This window comes from Heterocephalus glaber, unplaced genomic scaffold, assembly GCF_053883595.1.
Source record: "Heterocephalus glaber isolate CG9 unplaced genomic scaffold, H.glaber_assembly_v1.0 deba00001503, whole genome shotgun sequence".
Taxonomy (NCBI): Eukaryota; Metazoa; Chordata; class Mammalia; order Rodentia; family Bathyergidae; genus Heterocephalus; species Heterocephalus glaber.
The window spans coordinates 1,736,051-1,749,010 of NW_028258323.1; the positions used below are offsets into that span (position 1 = coordinate 1,736,051).

Sequence of the window (12,960 nt, forward strand, 5' to 3'; positions counted from 1 at the left end):
CTTGCCTAGCATGCATGAGGCCCTGGGTTCCATCATAAGGTCACATACACATGCCCAGCAGTGAGAATTCAATAAATATTCATTATTGTTGTTGTTGTTGTTGTTGTTGTTATCACCACAATCCAGGTTTTACCACTACTCCTTTGCTACTTAGTACTTTGGTAATTGTAGTACCAGCAGCAGCAGGAGATAATGCTACTACTATACTCTGTGCTCTTCTGTGATGTACCACATACCATATAATAGTAGGAGTAGTAGTAGATGAATGACCTTAGGAAAGCAACTTTTAGTCTCATTTTTCTCATCCATGAAGGGAGAAATGCTCTGCGCAGCTCACAGCTTCACCTCTGGGCTCACCATAGCTGTGTATCTTTGAATTCATATTGTGAGAGCACTTTTAAAGATGATACTCATAATATTGCCCAGATTTTGTTGAATTTTGAAAGGAATTATTTTCTTTTAGAATTGGGTGAGGAGTCGCTGTCTACCACTTACCTATCTCCACTAAACAAGTAAAAATTACTGGTACAATCTGTAGGAGGTTGAAGTACTAATAAATGTATTGAACTTCTTTAGCATCGTAGAATGTGGGTGGCAGAAAGTAGCTTTAAGGCCATTGAATCCAAAATTTTACTAATGAAGAAACATGTTTAGAGAAGAGTGTCTCAACTGACCTCAAAGGAGGTCAAATTCGAGTGGAGCTCTAATCTCTGATTCTCAATTCAGTGTGCTCTCCTTTGGAGAGTCTCAAAGAACTAATTTGCCTGAAATTGAATTAAGAAGTAATCACTTGTTGAACACTTAGTATTTGTAAGTAGTAGTACACTGGGATAATAGAATAATGAATGAAGTGTCTCCCTGCAAAGAGCAGGAGGTTAAGTGAACAGTGCAAGGAAATGCACAGTGGTATGAGGAACTGAATAGTGGCACAAACACATTAGGACACATGGGTCACAGGCTGAGGGTGAAGCCCACGTGTTCAGCAGTGATGCCAGGGCAGAGGCTGTTCTCATACCTCTCCTGGGCTGAGGCCATGCTAGAGCCCTTTTTGGTAGAGGGTGGGGGCCAGGGAGATAAGCAGATGCTTTATGTTCCTGTGGCATGAGAATATGCAGTGCTTTAAGTCATGAGAATATGCAAGCTTTAAGAGTAGGCTGTGAGCCAGGCATGGGGGCACATACCTGTAATGCCAGCACTTGGGAGGCTGAGGCAGGAGGATCACCATGAGTTCAAAGCCAGCCTGGGCTACATAGTGAGTTTAAGGCCAGCTGATCTGCATAGTGGGACCCTTTAAAAAAAAAAAAAAAGAGGCTGTGAATGAATCTGAATACCATAGTCCCTGAGATGTTCACAAAACAGGCAAAATCTAGACTCAACAGGCACCCTTATTGGTGCCCTTTTCCTTAAGGATAGATAATGCAGAGGTGTAAAGACATTCCACTCTAAGTAATTGAATCTATACAAGACTCTTTTCCTTCTTTAATTAAAGGCTGCTCTCAACATAAAAGAAAATAGTGTCATCTGCGCTAATAAAGATTCCATATCTTAAGTTAAAGATAGTAAAGGTGATTCTGGGAAGTTTAAAACAAAGGTTGGGGGGCCCAGGGATTTAGCTCAGTGGTTCTTCTGCCTGCCTCACAAGCACAAGGTCCAGAGTTCAATCCCCAGTACCAAAACAAACAAAGGTTGGGCTCTTTCTCTCCCCACTCCCTCTCCACCCTCCCCCCTTTTTTTCTCTCTCCCTCAGACTGGGGATTGAACCTAGGGCTTTTTCAGTGAGCTACATCCCCAGCCCTTTGTCACTAATTTGTCCAGGCTGACCTCTAACTTGGAATCCTCCTGTCTCAGCTTCCCAGAGTGCTGGGATGACAGGTGTGCACTACCACACCCAGCTTACAGAAGTGTCTTTTTAAGTTCTTGTTTTAATTCGATGTCCTCTTCTACTTTAGAGAAAGAATGTTGAATTTTCTTGGTAACAATGAGATGTTAATTTAAACTTCATTCTGATACATGAATATTAGAAGTCTTCAGTGTGTTTCAAGGAATCTAAAGTTCTAAGTAATTATTTGACATTTTTTAAAGGAAGTTTTTCCAGCTATTCACCATAGTGCTCAAGCTTCACTCCAAATTAAGCACAACACACAATGACTGCTGCCTGGGGTCGGGGGGACAGTGGGGGTGCCAGTGATGTGGTTGTGTAATTCTTGAACCACCCTATTTGAATTGTGTTTCCTAGTCCTTCATTTACATATGAGGCAGTGCTTTTGTGAATAGCCTCAAATGTCATATACTTGTGTGAAATTGGTTCCTACACAGTAGAATAGCCAAGTGCTTGTTAGAAGGTATTCCAAAAGTTAGACTCTGAAAGAAGACTTTGTATTTAGTAGTGAATTTAAATACAGAGCCAGAGCTTGTGGGCCACATTAGTACAGATGCCAAAATAGAAGAGTAGCACTGTTTGATCCTCCCGTGGCTCCTTGCTCTTGGTGGAATCATGAAATCTGCACGATGAGAAGGGAGAATCAGCATGACAGTGAAAAAATTAAAATTAAAAATGTTGCCTTAAAGGCCTTGGCCTGGGGATTTAGCTCAGTGGTGCCCCCGCCTGCCTCCCAAGTGCAAGGTCCCTAGTTTGATCCCCGGTACCAAAAAAAAAAAGGCCTTTTTTAATGACATTATTGAGCTGTGATTTTAGTAATAAACAGTTGTAAAATGTACAGTTCAGTACTTTTACTACGTTCAGAGGTAGTGCATCATTCCCAAAACCTGGAATGTTTTTAAAATTAAAGGAACTGAAAACTTTTTCTTGGGACAAAACTCTCCTTTGCACACCTTCTTTTTCAAGCATATCATCCTATCCAGGTTGCATCTCTCCCTCTCCTCATCTTTTTGGTTGCTGATGTTTTAGTGGAAACACTACTAGGGTTAAAGTTTTCTCTTGTAAATGTCAATCTCATTTCTAACTGAAAGCCGTTAGGAACTTAGGGTCAGCAGGCCTAAAGTGCAAATTATTGGATCCAGGAGAATTGTTAAATCAAGTAGGAAATGCTGAGTAGGTTATGGCTGAGCAAAAACTAAAAGAATGGAGAGAGGGTGTGAAAACCAGGATCTGCAAGCCTCCTTTTAAAACCCTTGATTGCCATACTTCGAAAGCTATCCACTTAGGTCGGCAATCAAAATGATTAAAAACTGCATGCTGTATTTTACATATGACAATGACTCTTCTCATAAAGATACTGTGGTGTTCCCATCGTGTAAAGCAATCCTATTTCCTTGTAGAGAGAGCTTCGTTTAGGAGCCTGAACCTCCAAGCAGAGTCCGTTAGAGGATTTAATATGGGACGCGCAATCAGCACTGGCAGTCTGGCCAGCAGCACCCTCAACAAACTTGCCGTGCGACCTTTGTCAGTTCAAGCTGAGATTCTGAAGAGGCTCTCCTGCTCAGAGCTGTCGCTTTACCAGCCATTGCAAAACAGTTCAAAAGAGAAGAGTGACAAGGCCTGCTGGGAGGAGAAGCCTAGCGGGATGAGTAAATCATACCATGATCTCAGTCAGGGCCCCCCCCTCTCTCCTCATCGGAAAAATGTCATTGTTAACATGGAATCCCCACCACACACCATTGTGGAGTTGGTGGGAAAACCTTTCCACCAGATGACAAGATCTGATACAGGATCTTGGGCAGGACCCACAAAACTCAATAAGTAAGAACGTGATTAATTCACCCAAACTATATATTTGTAAATTCTACATTTCATACATTTGGGTTTTTGTTTAAACATTTTGTTATTTTCATCATTTTTTTACATTGACACTTCCCCTCCTACCTTCCTTTTCCCTCTTTAGTTCAAAGTCTGTTGCAAGTTTAAATAGAAGTCCTGAAAGGAGGAAACACGAATCAGACTCATCCATTGAAGACCCTGGTCAAGCATATGGTATAGGTCGGCATAAACAAACTTACCTTCTTTCTCCCAAGCCTCATGCTCAGAGTGAAGTGAACAAGATCCTGTCAGTGCCCAAGAAGTTACTGTAGGTTCCATGTCCTAAAGTACCAAATAAGATAAAAGTGATTGTTCCATGGCATCGACTATTACTTAAGCTTCTTCTTGATCGCAGTAGCCATGGCAGTCCCGTGAGAGAATCCAGTCTGGTGCCGCTACTGTGGATTGCTGTCCCTTGGCTGCTTCTGACTAGTCTGTGTGGCTTTCTGATAAGGCCATATTTTTTGAAACGTTTATTTAGGCTGCTTTTAGCTTAGCATGAATGTGATTGTCTCTGAAAAGTTAATTTATGAAATGTTTTACACTTGATGGTTGATAGGTACAAATCCTTAGTTGGTTTAAGTTTCCTTAAAGTCTCCCAGCTAGCTGTTAAAGGGATATTAATTATTTAAATGCAGAAGATATATATATCTATAGATATATAGATATATATAAAATATCTTACAAGATAAGTAGTTTAGGTTGTCCTTGTCCTGTGTGTTAAAAGGAAAAGGCAGTGATGTGAGACTCTTAGAAACTTCAATATCTAGGCACAGAGATCTGAACTACTACTCAAAATAAAAGCAGCTGACGAGACAAAAGAGAAGCAAGGATACCCTCTTCTGTTATTTTACCAAATACTACTACTTAACTCTCTCCTTAGGTCCAAAATTTAGCCTTAATTACCTAGCTTAAAAAGTACTTTTTTCATTTTGTAATTGGAATACGGATATGTGGAATAAATGAAGTTGGAAGAAAACTCTATATTATAGATGATAAATATTTATGGAAAACAGCATTTTTAATGTAGGCATCCACAACTTTCAGAGATTACCACCCATTTAAAATCAGTTTTTAAAAACATTAAAGCAGATAAAAGGCAAGATTTCTCCTTGGAGGTAAAACTGTGTTGAAATAGTAAGTAAGAGACTCATCAATACATTAGATTTTCAAAGTATGTTCACATAGAATGAGATCTCATAAATTCTAAGCTATTTTCACTACAAAGGCTTTGTCCTATAAGAAAATCTACCATGTGTTAGGAAAGTAGTAAATATTCTATAGAAAAACAGATAAAATAAAACGTCCATAAGGGAAATTTACTTTCTCCATTTGTTTTTTGTTTGAATTATTCATTTTATTGAATATCAAATTTTTTAACATTTGTACAAATGCTTTTAAAACTTTTATCATTTCATATTTGACATGTCAATGTCACTGTCAGAAACAACACATTTGTGTTTAAATTTATACTGCAAAACAGGTTAATAGGCTTAAATATTATTTAAAAGTAGTAAATGTACCCATTATAGGTAGATGTATTTTTCTCAGTATATATTAAAATGTTGCTGCCTTAATGTTTTATTGATTTTTATGAATATTTCAGAAGAAATTAGTTCTGTAGTATCTGACTATTTTATAAAATGTCTAATAACTTAATTTATATCACAGGAATGACTATGCATAATTCTGGAAATTCTTCATCCCAAGTACCCTTAAAAGAAAATGGTAGGTTTACAAAATGTTTTTCCCCCATTTCCATCATTTCCTTTTTTCTTTCTTGTATCTTGATGCAACAGTCTTGGAACTAACAGTGGAGATCTTTAATTCTGTGCAAGGAGTTAGGCCTCACCTGAGAGTCAAGAGAGACTGGTATTTTTCAGCATCATGGTGTTTTAATGGGACCTATTCATTAGGCTGCTGTTGATAAAGTAAATAAATGACAAATTGAAGATTTAGAAATCTAAGATAATACTTCAGGTGAGAGATAATTTTGACTAAAAGTATTTTAACCAAGGGAGTCATTTTAGAGGGATGCTGGAGCTGAATCTTGAAAGGAGGGTTTGCTCAGAGGAAATGAGCTTCCCAGACCAAGGGCACAGTGTTTTTACAGACACAGAGAGATAGGAGAGAAAGTAAGATTCTGAGAACAGAAAAATCTCAGGATGGAGGCATGTTAGATTCAGGTTAAAGCTAGGAACCAAGTAGAGCCAGATGTGATGATTCACATCTGTAATTCCAGTACTCTGGGAGACTGAGGCAGAAGGGTCAGAAGTTCAAGCCCAGCCTGGGCAACGTAATGACTTAGTGAGACCCTGTCTCTAAATGAAAAATAGGAAAGGGCTCAGGATGTAGCTCAGTACAAAGGTGCTAAGCTCTAAATCTCCAGTACCACCCCCCACCAAAAAAAAAGAGAGAAAGAAACAAAAAACCGTAGGGACCAGCCTTAAATCCTAAATATTATGAGGAGAATTTGAAGACTTTAAATGTTAAGATTTATAGTTTAGAAAGAATTTGAAACAAAGCTGTAGGAGTAATACTGGAAATGTGCAGTGACTTAAGTCAGTGGGTTCAAAATTTTTAGAATTTAAATTCAAAGTACTTTTACTTTGTACATTATCTTTTATTTGATCTAACAATTTTAAGGGTAGAAAAATGTTTTGTTACTACCTATACATTTCTTACCTCCAAAAATTTCAGAACCTTACCCTTAGATCCTGAAAGAGGAACTAATTAAAAGTCTGATTAGAAAGAAAGAAAAATGCTAGTCAGAATTATTGTTTTAGCCAAACTTGATGAAGCAGTAGTTCCTGATAGAGAAGGCACAAAGAGGCATGAGACAAAGGTTGAACCATGTGGAATTGGTGTTTTGTAAATCAAAACTGTCAAATACCAAAATGTTATTTTATATTATTTTCATTTTATCTATATCATAGAATTCATCCTCATTCTTCAAGAGGCCAAAATTTTTCTTGAAAGTAAAATTATTTCCCAAGTAAAAAATGCATACAATGTCTTAAATACCCATAACAAATGAAGATTTTTTTAAAAATCTCTATTCTGGATGTATTAATCCTCAAAAAAAGTTGAGGGCATATCATTAAAGACAAAAATATTTGGACATGTGCATGGGCCTAAATGAAAGTGACTAAGACCTCAGTATATAGTTTTCTGTAATCAGACTTCTTATGTGGACTGAACATAACCATAATGGTGATTATCATTGACTAAAAACATTGAGTGCTTCTTACTGAACTAAGCGCTTTATGTTCATTTCTCATTTAATCCCCATCACAGTCCTATGAGGTGGGTGCTAATGTTATTCTTCTTCACAATGATAAATCAGAGCATAGAGAAGTTCACTTGTGCAGATCACAGAGCTAGTGAGTAATAGAGCCAAGGTCTAAAGGGGGGGAAGTCTTCCCAGAGCCCACGCTCTAATCCACTTTTTAGACTGCCCCCTGGTGTGATAATGCCTAGCTATTTGTGGATTTTATTTCTCCCAGCTGAACTTTTAAAAGAAGCTGGATAATAATCTATACAAGGATGAGAACTTGCAATTTGTTTTAACTACAGTTCTGATGGAAAAGAATAGGAATTTACTTTGGGTATCCAGTGAGCATGGGCAGGTTAAAGTAGGTTCTCTGGAGCCCCATCTCTTCACCTGGCCCTACAGAAGGGCCACTCCACCTTCCTGTGGAGGTGTCCCCCAGTTAGCTTGCAGACAAGGCTGTGGTCCCCTCAGTACTCTTTTGCAATCTGCCTAAGTAAGCTGAAATAATGCCCTGTTGAGAATCCAGTTTTTACATAATAGAGTATGGCTAGCATAATTTCCAAATACAGCAACAAAGGGTCGAGAAGTTAAATCTGTTCTACAGGTAAGTGTAGGACTTCTCATTATCATTTCAGTGTTCTTCTTGCTGGCTGAGGTTATTAGATGACAGTTATAAATGAATATCACATAATACCGAACTATTTATCACCTGAAGCAAGAATGAATGTATTAAGTTCAATCTTACCTTTCTCGGCTTCCACAGACTCTTAAGGAATATAAAACTTGAAGAAAAGACAAAAAAGTCATGAAGTCTTCTAAATTTACACTTTGAAACAGATATGGGAAGGATTCTAAACCCTTGATTTTTTTTTTTTTTGCCCCCCTTGATTGTTCTTTTTGATACAAAAAAGTCGTGACACCTTTCCAGAAACATGCTTTTCTTAACATTTCCTCATAAGAGAGTAAAAACAAACTATGTAAAACTTATCCAAGAATTATGTGAATTTGATTCTTAATGTTTCTTGTTTTTCTTGTTTATTATTATACAACAGCTTAAAAGAAACTTTGAGCTAAATTTGTCATGTTATTTCCTGGAGTATCCAAAACATGAAATTCATGCAAGTATTTTATGGAGTCTAACATAGGACTCTTAACAAAAATGAAATGCAAAAACTAAAAACCTCCTGTAAAATAGACTGTTCTAGTGCACAGTAACATGGTACAAACACTGAAATAAATATCTTTCAATATTAGAACTCATTATGGGCCAGGGATTTACCTCAGTGGTTCCACCGACTGCCTTGGAAGCACAAGGACCCGAGTTCTATTCCCGATACGAAAAAGCAAAAAACTCATTATATTCTTTTAGTGAAGTGTTAAACAACTAGAATAAGATTTTAAAACATACTTTATTTACTCAGATACCAAGGGCCATGGTAATTTCACCTGCTAGTTTTCCTCTCTAAAGAGGAAATACTAATTTGAATACCTGCAAAGTTAAAAATAATAATTAAAAATAAAAGTCCAAAGTGCCCATAAAGGATTGAACAAATAGGAGAATTAACTAGATGCAATTTTAGTAAATTGAAAGTATCCAATCCATCTCTCTGTATTCTATGGATGATTTAAATGAGTTGGAGATGTTATGTGGTCCTAGTTGACTTAATAGCCGACATAGAAAACTAAAGTTTTAATTATGTTCCTTCTTACCACCAGAATAGATAACATTTTAAGTTGTGTAACAGTGAAAACTGCTCCTCTCTGTTTTTATACCAGTATGATGTTGTTGGCCCATTATCCCAAAGATTTGAAATAGGTCTTTTTCCCTAGAGAGAATGATGGGTTGGTTTTTCCAGAGCCCCTTCTGCCCTCTCAACAAGAGCCTTTTGTACCAGTAACTCTTCCAGTCAATGGCATGCAGCTGCTAATGCTGACTGGGGTTGTGTGGTAATGGGAAAAGGTTGACTCTAGCACGCATGAGATACTGGGTACCACACGTACACACAAACACACATTTTTAGATTGATACAGATTTTCGCTGTATCATGACCTTTTCATTCTATTAACATCCTGCCCTACTTCCTTGAAATCCTTTCCTCCTCCAATATAGTTTTGACATTGTCGGAGCTACGCTCTTACTGGGCAACTCAATTAGTTTACTCACATATCTATCATTAATATTACTTCATGTATTCTAACTGGGGCTGTGTACAATCTCATGAATGTAATGACAGCTGGGTAAGGCAGGATTAGAGCCACAGTTGCTAATGCAGAGAGCATATACACATAATCTCTAAATTGTGCACTGGTTGATCCTTCTCAAAGAATTTCCCAGGTAAGCCCTGTTGGGGATGGCACCAACATGCCATATTACCTAAAGAACTGGAAATTTGGGCCAGGGATTTAGCTCAGTGGTACCCCCGCTGCCTCACAAGTGCAAGGTCCCAAGTTTGATCCCAGTACCAAAAAAAAAAAAAAGAACTGGAAATTTCAAATTGAAGTTTTTCCACTGTATTATTTGCAAACTTTTCTGTGATTATAGTGTATACTAATAGGAAAGGAAAATCACAGATTTAAAAATAAGTACTTGAGGGCCAGGGATTTAGCTCAGTGGTGCTGCCGCCTGCCTTGCAAGCACAAGGTCCCAAGTTCAATCCCCGGTACCACACAAAAAAGTACTTGAATATTAGTGTTTTCATATAGTAATTAAAATAACTCAGAAATGTCATGGTTCTTAAAATATCTGTTTCACTTACAGAAAAACATAAAACCTACTCAGTTCTCATCGAACACTATGAATATTTGCATAGATTGTCACGTACTATACTATGTAACATCAGATACTGCCTCCTCCAATTTAAAAAAAAATCAGTGTAAAAGTATTTTTGGACATTTATGGTGTGAAAAGAGTTGAAGATAGACACTCAGAGTGTCTGCAGTATTATTCAGTAACGTGCAACTGCGCACCATCTTTCCTTCTTTCTACCCACCACAGTGATGGGTCACTTCATGTACCACCAAGGCTCTGGCATGGGGGGAAAGGGAGTGTTAAAAAGTAAAAAAGAATGGTGGACTAGCAGAGTTTCCCTTCCTAATCAAATAATCATTCAAATCTTGTTCTCTAGACATTTCCTTGGGAATGCTTTCAGTCTTCTTCTCATGTGAATGTCTTTCTTGTTACAGTGTTGCCATCTGTATATTCACTTATTAAACCCTACCCTATTTCCTTGACATCTCCTTTACTTCCAGCAGGAAGAAGCCTCTCCTCTCTGGGAATTTCTTTAGCACTTTTTAGGACTTCATGCCTTTGTAATGCAGCTATTTGATTGACAGAATTAAGGGGATTCTGTGTCATAATGAATGAGCTCTTTGCTTTTTTTCTCACATTTGCTGTGCTATCAGCTTTCATATACGTCACCTCCTTTATTTCTCAAAGAGCTTAGGGATGGACATTCACAGTAGAGTTGCACAGTTAAATGTGAAGGATAGAATTGAATGAATGAATACTGAAATCACAGTAGTGAATCCTTGAATATAGAGAAATCTTCTGATTAGGGAGACAAAAATATACTCATGCATGTGTGCGTGCGTGCACACACACACACACACACACACACAATTAGCCAGATGAGTAATAACCAATCCTTATTAGCACATTATGTTGAAAATAAAAATAACACAGGGCCAGGGATTTAGCTCAGTAGTTCCACTGCCTGCCTCTCAAGCACAAAGTCCCGAGTTTGATCCTCAGTACCAAGAAAGAAAGAAAAAAAACACAGCATTTTAACTTTTTAAATGAACATCTATGATTTCAAACATTCCATAGAAACATTAAGACTATTGATCAAAGGTAGAAACACTGTATAAAGTAGGTGAATTTTATCTTCACAATGGTAAAGAAAACTTATCAAGGTTAAGTACAGCACTGACCTATTCCTAGTTGGATTTTATTTTGTCTATATTGCCTAGGAATTTGCTTTTTTGGAAAATGCAAGCATTTGCTCTTACCAGGTACTGTGGAGAAATGATTTTCATCCATTTCCAAGTATCCTAATTCCTTGTTAATCAAATGCTTAAATCTGTGACTTGAGGGCAAGAGTGGAAATTGAAAGCAATCATCAGTTAATCACTCTATGCTTTGATCTTTATTGATTCTCTCTTCCACTTCACTAATGTGGTCACTTTAGCACTTTGCTGACTTCCATTCTTAGAATGTGGCCTCACTCCTTGTTTATTTCATTGTATTTTATGATTTTTGTTATTTTGTATTCTAGCTGAAAACTAGACCCTATTGTTTATTTGAGGATAAAAAAATCTTAGGGTGATATTTTTGTAATCTTGTTAATAAAATCATTAGAAATAACAAATTACTACTATCTTTACTGATCATAACTATGTTTTGGTCAAAAAGAAACGACTGACTAGTAGTATATGCACTATAAGGAGCTAACAAACATATTAATATTATGGTTAAGATACAATTAAGAAGGGCTGGGGATTTAGCTCAGTGATGCCACTGCCTGCCTTGCAAACACAAGGTCCCGAGTTCGATTCCTGTATATAAAAAAAAGATACACAATTCACTCCTGAGAGGAAACGATGTTTCTCAAACCAAAAGAATGTATTTCTAGAATGTAAAGTATCACATTTATATCCCTTCAGCTTCTATATATTGTGCAGCAAATTACCAACTGTTTTATAGCTTAATGCAATTTTACATCCATGGGTGATCTGATGTTGGAAGGTAAACACATAAGGTCTGTATTCGCAGTAATTTGCCTGTTACAAAAATGCATATAAAGGTTTAAGGCAATTTAGGTTTGTATTTTAGATATACCATAATCTCTACTTTTCAAAGTTTCAAAATGCTTAAGAACTACATAGAATTTGAAAATTCAGTTTACAAAAACATATCTTTAAAAATGTGTGGAACTCACTGTTGCTACCACCTTAGTACACAGGCCATTTTGAGCTATCAAATTATAATTGATGTTAAGAACTGTGTGTTTAAATACTTGAATTGCTAAATAGATGAACTAATTGAATAACGTGGCAATTAAGCATATTTATTGGTTTAGTTAATATATTTGTGAATGATTAGCCTACTTAAAACTAAGTGGAAGGCTGAGGATTTAGCTCAATGGCACTGCGCCTTCCTCGCAAGGGCAAAGTCCTGAGTTCCATCCCCAGTACAAAAAAAATAAACTAAGTGGAAATCAGAAAAAAGTAAATTCTCATTCTAGTGCTGACATTCTTTTACTCTTTTTTTTTTTTTTGGTACTGGAGATCAAACTCGGGACCTTGTGCTTGCGAGGCAGGCGGCAGAACCACTGAGCTAAATCCCTGGCCCTGCTGACATTCTTTTAACTGATTTATTTAGCCACTATTTACTAAATACTGACTTGAAACATTTTTCTGGTAATGGTTTGTTAGAAGGAAATTCGTAATAACATTGAATATTGTCAAATGTGATATAACAGAAACACCTGGAGCCAGGAAACCTGAGTTGAAGAGAGCTCTTTTCGGTGTTAGTCAACTAAACCTGTTCAAATCCTTTATCCTCTCGAAATTTATTTACCTACTTGTAACTGAAATACATAATTTCGAAGAGAATAATTTATGGAGAATAAATATGATAATAGTTGTTTTTGTAAGCTAGAAATCACTAAAAATATGACAGCAATACCAATAAATGCAAAACACATTTTTAAAGTGATCGATCGAGCAATCTGTTAACAGTATTTGTTGGTATATACATTGGAGCAAGCTGACAATTTTACTGCTTGAGCATATGATACTTATTTTCGTTTAAAATTATAAATTCTTAATAGATGTGCTACACAAAAGATGGAGCATCGTGTCTTCACCAGAAAGGGAGATCACATTGGTGAACCTGAAAAAAGATTCAAAGTATGGCTTAGGTAAGTCT

The 12,960-nt window shown here is 36.9% G+C and overlaps 1 protein-coding gene across 41 annotated transcripts in view; it reads left to right on the forward strand.

The window, feature by feature from the left end:
- The window catches only part of Ptpn13 (protein tyrosine phosphatase non-receptor type 13), a 204,996-nt gene that overhangs the window by 141,206 nt on the left and 50,830 nt on the right, over positions 1-12,960 (forward strand). For 33 of the 41 annotated variants that reach the window (XR_015440727.1, XM_021248832.2, XM_021248838.2 and 30 more), the window contains 4 exons: positions 3,280-3,700; positions 3,843-3,937; positions 5,429-5,485; positions 12,863-12,952. Coding sequence is in view for 40 of the 41 variants with exons in the window: in XM_021248832.2 (XP_021104491.2) it covers positions 3,280-3,700; positions 3,843-3,937; positions 5,429-5,485; positions 12,863-12,952 (663 nt within the window). In the remaining variant the exon portion in view is untranslated. The remainder of the gene's footprint in view (positions 1-3,279; positions 3,701-3,842; positions 3,938-5,428; positions 5,486-12,862; positions 12,953-12,960) is intronic. The other 8 variants (XM_087185916.1, XM_087185920.1, XM_087185914.1 and 5 more) reach the window with 2 other exon arrangements.